This window comes from Camelus ferus, chromosome 7 (genome assembly GCF_009834535.1).
Source record: "Camelus ferus isolate YT-003-E chromosome 7, BCGSAC_Cfer_1.0, whole genome shotgun sequence".
In the NCBI taxonomy this organism is placed as follows: Eukaryota; Metazoa; Chordata; class Mammalia; order Artiodactyla; family Camelidae; genus Camelus; species Camelus ferus.
Genome location: NC_045702.1, coordinates 44,980,033 through 44,995,409, shown reverse-complemented (window position 1 = coordinate 44,995,409; position 15,377 = coordinate 44,980,033). Strand labels below are relative to the sequence as shown.

At 35.6% G+C, this 15,377-nt stretch overlaps 1 protein-coding gene across 1 annotated transcript in view; it reads right to left on the bottom strand.

Moving 5' to 3' along the window:
- C7H7orf31 (chromosome 7 C7orf31 homolog) overlaps positions 1–15,377 on the bottom strand; it is a 39,346-nt gene that overhangs the window by 11,169 nt on the left and 12,800 nt on the right. The window contains exons 4-6 of the mRNA XM_032483838.1: positions 10,366–10,437; positions 8,115–8,144; positions 2,360–2,541 (exon numbers count right to left, since the gene is read on the bottom strand). Coding sequence (XP_032339729.1) covers positions 2,360–2,541; positions 8,115–8,144; positions 10,366–10,437 — 284 coding nt within the window. The remainder of the gene's footprint in view (positions 1–2,359; positions 2,542–8,114; positions 8,145–10,365; positions 10,438–15,377) is intronic.

Below are 15,377 nucleotides of genomic sequence, written 5' to 3'. Positions count from 1 at the left end.
GTCTCGAACCCAAGTTCTGTCAGCAGAACAAGGGGGCACTGCGCTGGTATCTTATTAATGAAAGGGATTCTTAGGTAAATTGTAAATCTTCCTCTGAAGGCCCAGGAAATACATTTTTTTACTACCTGTTTTAGGTTTTCCCTGCCTAAATATCAAGAAGTAGAGTTAGCACTTGCTTACCAAAAAGATATTGAAAGAGAACATTTAAAGAATACAGCTTCTTAGGTATTAGTGGTAGTTGGATAAGCTTTACTAAACACAGCATGGCTTCCTCTGGTCCTGTGATAAGGTCCACATTAAAGCAGGTTCTGAGCACCCATCCCCATATGTGATAAGAACAAACATTTACTATGAGCCAGTACTGTACTTAGGGCTTTTTATACATCATCACATGCATTTTTCATAACATTACTATGAAGAAGGTAGTATTATTTCCACTTTAACAAATAAGGAAACTGAGGCACAAAGGAAATAAGCAGTAGTTTGGACTTGGGCAATCTGCTTCTAGGGTCTGCACTCTTAGCCTATATGCTACTTATTTCTACTAAAGAAGAGTTAAAATAAGTGGCAGAGTAGAAAACCTAATGCAGTACTAGTTCCTGGAAAGGTCTTTTGTAAAGGTTATTAGAATATACCCATCTTTTAAAAATCCCCTAAAAGTAACTAACTGGTCAAGGACAGGTAGATGCTTGGAAGAGCAGAAAATTAAGATGGTAACTTATTTCTTCAGTCCCTGGTCTACATCTACACTGCAAAATGTTTTGATAAATTCAACACATTTCCATGTGTTCTGTGTTCATCAACATTTCTGTGATTTCTTGCTAACTAATTTCAGAAATTACCTAATTTAGGGATTGAAAAAAATTAATTTACTTTAACAGTTTACCTAATAAGATCATAAAACTTTCTTTTTTAAAAAATAATGACCATCAATAGCCTTATTTTTTCCAGAGGAGAGGTAATTAGGTTTCTTTATTTATTTAATTTTTTTTTTCTTTAATGGAGGTACTGGATATTGAACCCAGGATCTTACGCATGCTAAGCACGCACTCTACCACTTGAGCTATATACCCTTCCCCTCAAGATCATAAAAATCTCAATTGCTTAGATATCCTATCTTATATATATCCTATTTAGTGTCATATATACATATGTATGTATTTATCTATATGTACATATATTTGATACAACTTTCACTATCTTTTATCAGTGAAAAGGTCCAGCATGTTGCACACATATTGGAATCATTATGATGGTAGAGATACACGGTAGCATGTAGCAATATGGTATATATGGTAGCAGAGTATGTAATAAAAATAGTAGCTGCTAACACTTAATTTGTTATCTATGAAGTAGGTACTAATATCCCCATTTTACAGATTGGGAAGTAGAGGCAGAGAAGTTAAGAAACTTTCCCATGGTCCATGGTAAGTGACAGAGCCAGAACACTACCCATGCTGTTGGACACCAAAGTCCATGCTCTTAAACACTCCACTATAAAATCTCTCAAAATTTACTGTCTTCTAATAAGTTGCTGAGGTTGAAATTGATGATGGCAGTATTCTGTTCTTATATTTGGGTCCAAATATTTATGTACAGAGGAACTGCATTATAGCACAGTTCTCATCTTACCTACCTCACAGCCTAAACCCACTCAATAAATATTTATCTCTGCCTACCATGTACCTTTTCTGTCACCTTTAGTTATCTTCTCTTTGCTATCTTCAATCTTTCTCCCTAGGTTTCGTCTCTATTTCGAGGTATCTAGTGTGGGAGAGACTTGACAACTAGTGTATGGGCTTACTATCCTTTCTAACGAAACACATATGAGAAGACCCCAAGATTTGCATGTGTGAGAAGACACTGCGAGGTGTCAAGAGGAACAAGCTGCTCCCATTACTTTCTGAGTCTTATTTCAATGACGATCTCAATTTCATCACAACTGCTACACCCATGTCCAGACTCTTATGCTCTGAACCAAACATTGTCCTTTGTGCTGATCATCAGAGCTAAGGATGGAATTTTTCAAAGCTAAACTATAGAGACAACAGGAAGGAAATGAAAATAGAAAATGCAAGTAGAATAAAAACAACTAATTCTACAATGTTTGGTTTCTGGTTCTACCATGGGAGGCTTTGTATAAAGAAGAAAAGTTAAGAGCATCTTCAGAGAATCTGATTTAATTAGTCTGTGGTGGGGTCCTAGCTGATTTTAAAGTACAGTCTCAGTCGAGAACAACTTTCCTAATCTACTGATGGGTCACACTACTGTGACTTGAGTCCTTTGTTTAATTTCAGTTTTGAATAAACTCCAAATGTAAAAAGAATTAATACTGTTCTGATTTCAAGTCACATTTTACCTCTTGTCTTCAAAACTGTTGTATCATAAGCCTTCGTTGGCACAGTGGGAGGAAACGGCCGTTGGCTTCGGGCTTTAATGCCAGTGTAGAGATCCTTAGGTGACGTAAAGGTCGGAAACGTGGCACCGCGAGAGATGTGTGTGTGGTATGGGTGCTCGATCGGGTACGGGGAGCAGATTTCTCTGAGATTTTGTTGAGTGAACCAAACAAAACAGAATAGAAAGAAGTACAGTTGAAAAACTTAATCATCAAATATTTATTGCACCCTTCTTTGTGGCAGGTACTGTTCTAATCCCTGGGGATGTGACAGTGAGCAAAGCCCTTATACTCATGGAGTTGGCATTCTGGTGGAATATACACCATAAAATATAGGAACTTAATTTTGCTGGACAAATAAAAGATAAATTTGCTTTTAAATCAATTTTTGATTATAAATCATACTGAATTCATCAGTGGAAAACTTTCATAACTGATATAAAAACATGAAGCAGAAGATGTATGAATTTTGTAGTTTTTGGAATACTATAGGAAGAATTTCTAGTTACTTTCCATTCCTGCCTCTTGTTTGTAGTACTTCACTTTATGGAATCGTTTTGGGCATTCAGTTTCAGCATGCAAAGTGATCTCTTACCATCTTGGACCAAACTTTCAAACAGGCCATCTGTTTCTTTAAGCAATCAATCAACAAAATATACTGCCTGTTTGTGTACACAGGACTGTTTAGAAATCAAAAAGCCAAAAATAGCCAGTACACTGAAGGAAAAAAAAAACCCCAACAAGTTAAAAAGGCCAGAGGAGTATAATTTTCTTATCATTTGAAGAACTAACAGAATTCTTAAAAAGAACCAGCAGAGATTTAAAAAGAAAAACTGTGTGAGAGCTGTCTAAATTAGAAAATAAAAATAAAAATAAAAATTAGGAAATCCATGGAATAGAGAAATATTAAATATAATTAGACAATAAAGTATATGTAAAAAAAGCAAGACCAAGTGTTAGTGGGTGAATTTATGTTCCTCTGCCCCTCCACACCACATTTGTATGTTGAAACACACAGTACCTCAGAATGTGATCTTATCTGAAAAGAGGGACATTGCATGTGTAGTTGGTTAGGATGAGGCCATACTGGAGTAGGGTGAGTCACAGAGGGAGAACGCATGTAAACATGAAGGTAGTAAGGGTAATGCATCTGTGAGCCAAGGAACACCCAAGATTGCCAGCAAACAGCTAGAAGTCAGGCAAGAGGCACGAAACAGTGTCTCACAGCTCTCAGAAGGAACCAACTCTGCTGAAACCTTCACTTCGGACTTCTAGTCTCCAGAAATGTGAGACAGTCAATTTCTGTTTGTTCTTTTTTTTTTTTTTTTTTTTTAACCTCCAGCAAATATAACCAGGGATGATTCAGACCTTCAACAGAGCTCATGCAAGCAGTGAACAGTAAACACATACCAGGAGTACAGGTGCTCTGGGCTGTTACAGAAGAGCTAAAGAAAGGGTTTCAAAGATGGACTGCATATAAAGTGCTCACAAAGATACCCCACAGAAGCAACAGGAAACCTGTGTACTGTCATATTTATCAGGCCAAAATAAATGCACAGGTTATGCCACAAATGTTCACATTAGAGTCTTGTTAACAGAAAAAATTTCCCCACTGTTTTCTAAGTATTGGTAGAATTTATGTAACAGCTTCTGCAAGTCACTAAGGATGCTGTGACTATGACATAATGAGAGTAATTTCTGTAAGAAACATATTTTAAAATGTTGCTTCTCCATCATATGCTATTTTTTCAATCCCAGGCATTTCTGTTTGGTTTTGCCGTATATTCTCACCACACTGATGCAACCCTGTACTGAATTCAGCAGCCCTGGCATCTTGGTGGGCTCTCTGAAATACCTCACAGTTTGAGATTCTTAGCAAGTTCCTGATCTTTCATAGATATCGTAAGAAGTTAAGATTGATTTGTAAGAGAAAAAAGCCTGGGCAAAAGTCAATTCCGAGGCTAGTCGGCTCTTTTTGTTTCTGTGTAAAGTGTTTCGGTTTTCTTGCCCTTGGCACAGACTCTCTCATTTGAACACATTTTTGAATTGGGTATAGTATTATTTTATCGCTAATCACTAAACTCTTTCCCAGTTTATTTACTTTGCTTCAAAAGTGCCACATCAACTACTAGTCCGCGTGGTACAAGGCATGAGGACATCAACTCTGCGATGACATGAGAACACAGAATCGGGACATTTCCTGAATTCCAGCTGACTGATGTCCCCTGGAGTCATGAAAATACTGGTGTAGTGACTGCTCTTTCAATGAGCTTTGTTTTCCGTGCTACCCAATGATTTTCATTTGTTCTAAATAAATATTTCCAGTGTTCAATTCAATGGATTCTATAGTGAACTATCCCCTTTGAATTAATTTCCTCTTACAAATCTGCTTGAAAATAAGTAAGCATTTACAGTTTGAGCAAACTGTGTGAATAAAGCAGGAATGAACATGTTTGTACTCATGGTGAGAGTGTCCAGTCTACTTGGGTCAGGAAAGGATGGAGTTTACTGTGGTCTAGTAGAAAACCCATGTTCTAAGGGAGGGTCTTGCACAGGTAAAGCCTTGGGGGCCTGCCTCATTCACCCCCATGTACAGTAGTCAGAAGCAGGAGACCTGGACAAAAAAGGAAGAGATCCCAGGGACAGTGAGGAATGAAATGAGAAAGGCCAGGCTTCCAATATTGTCCAATAGCAAGGGACACTGTGTCATAAAACATACTAGAAAGAATGGCTAAAGGAGTAAATTGAATGCAGTGATTATCTTAGGATGTGCTAATTAACTTTTCTGGGTAGAAAATTCATTTTGATTCTCTTGGGTTTTTCCCAGTATTTGCCAGGTTCACCTAAATTCTAAGAATCAGTGGGAATATAAAATCAGTGGGATTAGTTTTTGAACTTTTGATACCATTTTCCATGGACTTGAGGCAGTTTAAGGAAATGTGGTATGAGTATTTCACAAAATGGTCACGTCTGTCCACTGTCCCTAGAAAATATCTCAGTAAATAATCTCAGGAGGAAGACATTGTAACAGCAGCATGAGCAGGAATTACACTCAGAAGACATTACCTTTAAATATTGTTAAACACAACAGTAACTACAGCAATAATAAAGCACCTATGTGCCAGGCCCTGTGCTCTCTTTATCAGAGAATAACCTGCTAATATCATGTAGCCTCAGGCCAGAGGCCAGGGCAAGGTGACCCCATGTTCTATTAATTTGATGTTGGTAAAGACTTCCTGAACAAAGGTTGTTATGTTTCTTTTCATTATATCTTGTTTTGGCACAGAGACACCAGAAAGAGATCAACTTGTTAACTGAGAAAATAAATTCTAAAGGCCAAGAGCATGTTAAATCTCACACACACACGCACATACACAAAAGAACCACAAGAACTCCACAAGCTACTTCTTTCTTGGGATTGGTCTCTTTGATAGGAAGTAATTTTGCAAAATGTATTATCTGTAGTTCTTGGGATCTTCTGCTTTTGTCTATGGCCTGGATTTCGGCTTTGTGTAGAGGTAGGAGCAAGGAAAGCAGGGAGAGGCCCCAGTAAATTCTTTTCACTTGAGATTGAGGCTAAAAGTTTTTCCCCTTCAGATTCTAGAAATGTCTATTTCTTAGCAAATAGTGTTAAGTTATATCTGGTGATGGTTTAGGAAAATTTTTTTTTTACTTTAAGACCTGAAAGTTATGGACTTCATATGTCTTGAGTCTATGTACATTATGAAATTTCATTTAATATCTTGTACATATTGCAAATCTTAGCAAAGGTTATTTTTGTTTGTTTAAAAAAGAGCTGCAACTTATACCTTCAACTAAATTTTCAGGTTGTAAGCCATTTAAGTTTTGAGTACAATGACCAGAATGTACATTTATTCCTTTAACTTAAGACTATGTGGAAAATAATTGCCCCTGTTATATTAAATGATTTATAAATATTTTCATTTTGTGTCCCTATATAGAGAAGAAATAATAAGGAAAAGACAGAATATCAAACACTCACTTAACCACATACACATTTAAATGAAGGAATTCAGTTTCTCTTCTATGAACCACTCAGTCAGAGGCATGGGCTGTTTCTGGACTCAATCTGCCCTGCTGAGCAGGTCTACCAAGATTTTTATGAAAACGTTACACAGCTCTTCCAAGGATGCTTGAGGAGTTGCAGTCAAAGGAAGAGACTGGAACTTATCAGGCTACAAGCAGAAAGGTGATCTGAGAAAAAGAACCCAACAAAAAAGGCTTTACTTTTCATGTTGTTATGAAGAGAATATGAAAAGTCCAAAACAAAGGCCTTCACATAGCTGTTTTTCAAAAAAGAAAACCCCCAAAAACCTATTGTTTAATTTAATAGCATTTTGAGCAGATTTTGCTTTAACTGAAACACAATTTTCAAATGCCAGCTTAATATTTCCAAGAGGGACTAAGTAGCATCATGCAAACACAGTGCTCAGATCTTGGTTTCTAATGCCACTCTCCAATGGAAGGAACTGGGCTCCTTGGAGAAATGGTTGATTCTAGGACTGAGGTAGGCAAGAATGCCAGGAAGTAAGGAAATGCTAAAAGAGAAAAAGAAAACCCCCCACAGTGATAAGTGATGAAGTACTCAAAAAGAGACAAAACCCTCATACACAAACCGCCACAATGATAAGGGAATGGATACAGGAGCCAACTGAAAGAGCTCTCAATGGCCAATCTGAGTAACAAACGAAGCAGGACAGGATTATTACTAAAGTATCAAAATAAATATCCGGGAGTCCATACTGAAGTGACTGAATAAATAAATGAACGAGGGAGAAGAGACACATTTCCCTTAAGAAAGAGTACCAAATAATTTATGTAGGTACTCTGACCTCAAGAAGGTGGAGTATAAATCCAGACTTCTAAATGTGGGCTGCACACAGTGACTTTCTTCTAAAGAGTACAGGATGGAAAGAGGAGAAAAAAAGATTAACTGCACACTGAGGGAACCTGATAAACACTACCTCACTAGGTAATCTAGGTTAATATCAACTGTGATAAATTATGTTTATAGTATGTACTTTTGATAGGATAAGATGAAAATGGTTGTTAACCTCTGTGGTCTTCCTTCCCAAAACACTTTACTCCAGTCTAACCATGAGAAAAACACTAGACAAATCCTAATTGGGGTACATTCTACAAAATATCTGACAGGTAATCTTCAAAACTATCTAGGTCATTAAAAAAATAAACAAATAAAAAGAAAGTCTGAGAACTGTCACAGCCAAAAGCCGCCTAAGGCGACAAGATGACTAAATGTAATGTGGTGTCCTGCATGGGATCCCAGAACAGAAAAAGGACATCAGGGGAAAACTGAGGAAATCTGAATTCTAGTACTGTATCAGTATTGGCTCACTAATTGTGACAAAGGTACCCTACCAATGTAAGATGTTCATAATAGGGGAAGCTGGGTATGAGGTAAATAGAAACTCTTTGTACTACTTTTCCAATAATTCTGTAAATCTAAAACACTACTAAATTAAAATATTTATTAAAAAAAGAAAGATTAGCAGGGGATATAACTGGGGGAAATCACTAATACTGTTACCTTGGACTTGTACCAGCCTCTTTTGCTTGTTTTAAAAAAAAACTTCTATGAAAAAAGTCTCACTTGACTTCACACTGTCTGAGACATACAGACGGCCAATATTTTTTCTTGATTATAATAGGGAAGGAAAATATAACTATGTATACTTACCTTACTGTTGAATTAGGTGGTTTGGGCATCCTAGAGTAAAAACGGAAACAAATCTTAATTTCTGTTAAGGACTTTTCAAAGCTTACATTCCTATTAGAAACTTGCTTAAGAATAAAGATGTATAATTTGACACAACATTGTAAAATGATTATAAATCAATAAAAAATGTTTTTAAAAAAAAGAATAAAGATGTATCCCTTTTGCAAAATACAGTGTCTTTAAGATAATGTTATTGATTGACTTTCTGGAACACTGAGTGTTGACCAGAGTGTTGACCAGTTGTCTATTGATCAATTTTTCCCATTATGCTTATTCTAACTTCAGTCCCACCCACCATCCGTTTTGCATTTCTAACTTCTAATGATAGAGCTCTTGTTCTTAACTGACATTCACTCTCAGAGGCAAAGCACCAAAGTGCTCTGAGGTAGCCTGACACCATGCACGTGGTACAATTACATGACCTAAAGTGACCTGAGTGTGGCCTGATTGGAGAAAACATGTAAGTACTGTGGGTGCTTTGTCCCTTTGCCCAGGATTGCTGATCTCTCATGATAGCAAATGTTGCCCAGTCGCAGAGAGGCCAGGACAAAGCTGAACAAGTTCCCGGAGGCATGCCTTTTCTGAATCAGTTCATTCAAAGGTTGTGTATTTACTAGTTACTCTTAGCCCAGCACACTAAGAAATAACAGTGCAGCCCAGGAACAAAGTCCACACTAGAGAAGGATTGTCCTCCTCTTTCACGTGATTTCAACAATTAGTTTCAGCCTAAGCAAATATTTCTGAAGTATTTCAGTTATGAAAAATAAACAGCATGCCATCATTTGACGGTAAAGGTCAGTAAAATGTGAATATACTGTTTACTTTTTTTATGTTTCTCTGTTTAGAAAGTGGTACATATTTAATAGTCTATAATGTATTATAAATACATAATTCACATGAATCTTAAAAGGTTTATCTTTGTTTATTTGGACGCTAAGTTTGTGCACTGAGAACTAAAAAAAAGCATGTCTTGTCTCTCAGTTATGTTTTTGGTTGAGTAGGGGAGTGGGAAGGCAATGAATATAAGAATCTATGGCACAGGAAACTATATTCAATATCTAGTAGTAACCTATAATGAAAATAAATATGAAAAGGAATATATGTAAGGTATATGTATGACTGAAACATTATTCTATACACTTGAAATTGATACAACATTGTAAACTGACTATAATTCAACTTAAAAAAAAAGAATCTATGGGATCTAGAATTACCAGATTGGATATTATATATGAAACATTAAGTCAGCATCTAAAATTTTTCTCATGTGACAAATTTAGCTGATACTGACAAGTACATGCCTAAAATTGACTTGATTCAAAATGGAAAAAAATAAGAAAAATAAAAAAAAGCTTTTTTAAAAAAATTCAAAGTTTGAAAGGGTAAAATGAAAATTAAAAATGCTCAGAGACACCAATTTCTTGACCTGAACTTACCCATTATTTTACTGCCACCCTATGCTGCAAGTTTACTAATCCTAAAGGGATAAATAAGCCCCAGTAACCACAGATTTCATGTATTTCTGGCTCCCTCTTGTGGCTGAACTCTAGATTAACTTCTTACCTATAAACAGATTCCTAACAATTCTTATGAAGTGTAAAAATTGGTATTTTCATTGTTTCTTCAGTGCTGTCAGTGATTTATTCTAAAAATTTTAAAGTATGCTCTTATAATATGTACAACAGACTTCAAAGAACAAACAATAATGTAATACAGTAGAAAGTTATTCCTCTAAGCAAATGGTAAATTAAGTATTCCTTATCCAAAAAAGAGACTCAGGGAGTAATTTTATTAAGAGTTATTTGTAGATTGTCATAACACACTTCTCTCATAAAATTCTGATTAAAACTTTTGTTGAGGGTGCTGGGGCATTTTCTATGAACCTTTTAAGAAATGCAACAGATTCTTACTAGATTGAATAACTAGATCAAAGGCAAGGAAATGATCTGTATGAATCACTTCAAACATTACTATTCTGTATATATCTCCTATTTTTCTTTCACTTGTTTAAATGCAACAAACTATTAGTAAATTTTAGTGTATCTGTTTTATTTTTGTTGTTTGGTTTCTATAATTAATGATCTCTACTGAAAAAAAGGAACATTTTTGTTTTTCTAGAAGTTCCCATTTTGGACCTTTTTATTTCTCATATAACTCATTCCCACTTAAAAATGTTATTTGATCATATAAGGAAAAGGAACCACAGACTTACAAAGAGTCATCTCCATAGACATCACTTTTTTTGTTCTGTGACAAATAATAGAATTGTTCAACAGGAAGCTTTCTGAAAAAGAAGAAATGATGAAATTGAACATCTTTATAAATTAACACAGTATTATGCTGAGATAGTAAAAAGACAAAAAGACTGATACAACCATGTATAAATGGTAAATCAATATATGAAAAAGTTTTAAATTAGTGGGAGAAGGTTCGCTTTTCAATAAACAATGCAGGAGAAACTAGCTACTTGGGAAAAAGACTTTTATTTCATATTATTTATAAAGATAATTCAGATGGATTAAAAATCTAAAAAATTGGGGAAAAGCATACAAATATTAAGGGAAAATATACAAAAATATGTTTTCTCTTAGTGATAGGGATAATATATTAAATAAGATTTAAAAAAAGTCAAAAACCAAAAGGAAATTTGGTAACATCAAATGTAAAACTTCTGAAGACAGGACAGGATAAAAAAGCTCAAATAAAACAAAGATTGGAAGAAATATTTACAATAAAGATACATAAAGGATTAACATCCAGAACATAAAGATCTACTAGGGGTCTATAGCTAAAAGACAAGCAACAAAAATGGGTGAAGAGTAAGAACATAAAAGGAAATATAAATGGTCATACATAAGAAAACATGAGCATAAGGAAAAAGTACTCAACCTAACCAGAGAAATGCATTCTGATAATGATGATAACCTTTATATTAATTAGATGGGGAAAAATTGTACAGTTTGATAATATAACACAGTTCGCTAAGAGTATGGCAAAGTGGATACTTTTAGACACTACCATGAGAATATAAAGTACTTGGGCTGTATCTACTAAAATTTAAAAAATTCATAGAACTGTATAGAAATGCAAATCAAAACTACAACTAGATATTACCTCACACCAGTCAGAATGGCCACGATTAAAAAGTCTACAAATGATAAATGCTGGAGAAGGTGTGGAGAAAAAGGAACCCCCCTAGCGGGAATGTAAATTGGTGCAGTCACTATGGAGGACAGGATGGAGTTTCCTTAAAAAAACTAAAAATAGACTTATCATACGATCCAGCAGTCCCACTCCTGGGCATATATCCGGAGAAAAATATAATTAAAAAAGACACATGTTCCCAATGTACCTCAATGTTCATAGTAGCACTATTTACAATAGCCAAGATACGGAAACAATCCAAATGTGCATTGACAGATGACTGAATAAACATGTGATATATACAATGGAATACTACTCAGCCATAAAAAATAAAATGTCATTTACAGCAACATGGATGGACTTGGAAACTGTCATTCTAAGTGAAGTAAGCCAGAAAGAGAAAGAAAAATGCCATATGATATCATTTATATGTGGAATCTAAAAATAAGACACGAACCTATCTACAAAAAAGAAACAGACTCATAGACATAGAGAACAAACTTACAGTTATTAGCAGGTAAAGGAGAGGGAAAGGATAAACTGGGAATTTGAAAACTGCACTTCTTGGGGAGTGATGGAAATGCTAGCTATCTTGATTGTGGTAGTGGTTTCATGGGTGTATACATCTATCAAAATTCATCAAAGTGTACATCTGAAATATGTGCAGTTTACTGTACAGGAACCATACCCTAATAAAGATTTTTAAAATATTTATATATTGTGACCCATAAATTCCACTTAGGACTTTCCCTAGAGAAATATTTATGTATTGGGCTCAAGGAGGCCTGTACACGGATATTCATTATATTTAGTTAATACAAAAAAAAAAAAAAAAAGAAAAGAAAAAGAAAGAAATACAATGGCTAAGTAATCTGATGTATCCTTATTGTGGAATGTTATGACAAATTAAAAAGAACAAGCTAGATTTGTATTTATGATCTTTAGATTGCATAGAGAGAAACAGAACCAAGTTTCCTAATACTACATATCAAATGATTCCACACATAAACAAAATGATACCATATCTTTTCCATAGGTACATGTTCAACTGAGGATGTGGTAATTTGAGGCTCCTTATGATTCTGGAGAAAACAGGCAAGAAGGATTATACCAAGTGGCTGGGATGATTGATTCTAAATGTCAAGGTCAAGAGGACTGCTGCTACACCACAGTGAGGGAAGGGAGTATTTCTAGAACCTGAAGCATCTTTTGGACATCTCTTAGCATTGCTTCCAGTGGCATTAGGTTAATAGAATAACCGTGTTGTAGCCTCAAAAAGGCAAAGCCATTAAGAGCTTAGATCTCCCAGGAACAAAATTTGGGTATGTCCTACCAGGTAATGAACTCCTCAGATGAGGGCTGAGGGCAGGAGAACTTGAAGAGGGTAGTGGAGGAAGGAAATAACACCAACAATAGCCTCATGACCAGCTATAGAAATGAGGACTGTACTCACTTCCCATATTTCCTTCCTTGCTGTGTCCTGTATATTTTATATATATATATTAACTAATTTTCTTTTTCTCCTCTCCCTTTTCCTTATTATTTCATATAGGGTGTGTTGGTGATGGTTTACTTTATTAAATGCACAAATATAAACTACTGGGACAGGATTATGACTGAAATGGAGAGGAGTGACCATCACCAGTGATCCTAGACTTGGAACTGGATGCAGGAATTAATGAGACTTTGGGGAGGTGAGTGCATTTTCATTTGAATGAAAAAGTGTTGCATTTTCTTATACTGGAGCAATGGTTGTCAAGCTTTGCTGCATATTAGAATTAGCTGAGGGATTTTATGAAAATGCAGATTCTGTTTCAGTAAACCTTGGGTAGGGTCCAAGAGTTTGCCTTCACCATTGCCTAGGTGATGCTGATGTTGCTGGTCCATGGACAACACGTTGAGTTTTCTCATTTTTTTTAATCTATGTAATCACTCCTTGTATAATAGTCTATTGTCTAAGCATCTTGTCTTTTATTAGAGTCACATACTTATTTCATCCTTTTATAGGGAGTCTATTTTTGTTTCCTGGGCTATGTTGTTTTCCAGACTGGTTTCTTCATGTGTGGTTTTTTTTACATGTCATATTTTTTCTTTTCCCTTCCTGGATTACAAAGTTGCCTTGCCATTTGTCCTCAAATTACATGTGTTTAATTGGGAAGCTCTATCTAAACCCAGCTATTTGCTATGATATAGTGTGGGTGAATTGTCCTTGATTCTGTCGTCTGAAATGAGTTCGCTTTTCTGTCTGTGCTACAAGCTTGATGACTGAATACTATTCCTTCTTTTGTCTTTGGTCTGATGAGATGGAGGTGGCAGAGAGGAAGGGCTCACATAGAGCCTGGGCATCTTGGGTACTACTGTCTAAGATCCCATTAACATCCTCTACAGGGAGCGCTCCTTCCAGTTAGGGAAGTACCCATACCCATGTGCTTCTGCTCATTCCCTGAAGTCAATGCAGCATTCTGGAAGAGCACATGTTCTGCAGAACTTTGTTTCTCTTGAGATCTTGCTGTTTCAAAACAGAAGCTTCAACTCTTGAGGCTTTTTTTCTTTTCTAATATTGTTACCTATTTAATCTTTTACTCTTCTCTCCAAATTGAAGAATTAGCAGGATTTTGTAGACTCACCTTGCCTCAATATGCATTTGGAATACAGGGGTGGGGTCAGGTATAATGCCTCTCACCCACTAGTTTGGCTTCCCCCTGTACCCCCAACACTTTCAGGGAGAGTTTGGAAATAAGTGTGGGTGCTTTTATTTTGTTTGCCACAATGAATGCAAGATGCTACTGGTATTGATAGGTAAGGGGCCAGAGATGCTAAAATATCTTTCAAAACGTGGGACAAAAATGCCCAAAATGCCATTTTGAGAAACATTTAGTTTGGGACTAGAATAAACTACATAGATTTTCTTTCCTTGGCACATTAAAATTAGTGGCATAAAGTCGTTCTCATTTTCTTATTTAGGGGCTGCTGGTAAATTTTGTATTTGTTTCATTTTTTTAAGCAATAGGGAATGGATATTTTGTGATTTTGCTTCATATGGTCATATTAATCTTCAAGTATTATTATGGCTACTGCTACTGCTACTACTACTACCACTACCACTACCACTACTATCATCATTAATAAACAGTACCAGTTACCAGGAATTTCAGAGTATTCATTAGTTCACAGAATACTATAGATCTACTTTACAGCTTTTTAACATTTGACAGTATGTTACAGGAAGAATCCATTTCCCCTTTTTCTTAGACAAAGTAAAAATTATGCTACTTCACCAAATTTATAAAAACAAGTCTCTATGGAAGTGAAAACTAAGTTATAAATTTTCATTACTTTGTGATTTCATTCTTCTAGTGAATGGATGCTGAATTAGATGACTTCTGACTTCATTTAGAATGTCTAAACCTTGCACATTCTGGTTAAGTAGATATTGCTAATGTTCCTTTAAAAGAGTTTTACTTAGTTACGTCAAAAAGTGTCAAAGGGACAGTGATTTCCCACACAACATGATGCTGACATTGCACTGGAACACATATATAAATATATATACAATTATATTTCCTTTAGTAAGCCATGCTTTTTTAACTTCTTAAATTCAGATGACATATTGTAGGACGTCTCACCTAGACATTTTCCTAAGGAGTAAAACTTTCAATTCCCAAAGTCATATGACTGGAGGGTTGATGAGGCAAAGGAGTGATTCTGTTCCCGCAGGGAGTGGGGTGAGTGTGGCACCACAACACCTCTCCAAAAATCTCCTCCAGGGAAGGTGGTAGGATGTGGTTATGAGAACAAGCTTTTACATGGGCCAGATGAGGCTTAGAGAGCTAGAAAATATTCTGTTCTTTGGTTTAAAAGGTTCTTCTTGGGGGAGAAAGAAAAATATTATGATAGAAGTTATTTCTTGTTGGGAAATAAGATAAAACCTATTCTGTAGCGGTTTGCCAAGTGATTTGCATTATATCAGAAGATATTTGGATTTTGCCTTAAATATATTTTTAAGAGATAAATATGTCAAAATGATAATATTTAACATAAAAGGGTGTGAAGAGACTGGAATACACTAAATTCTATTTT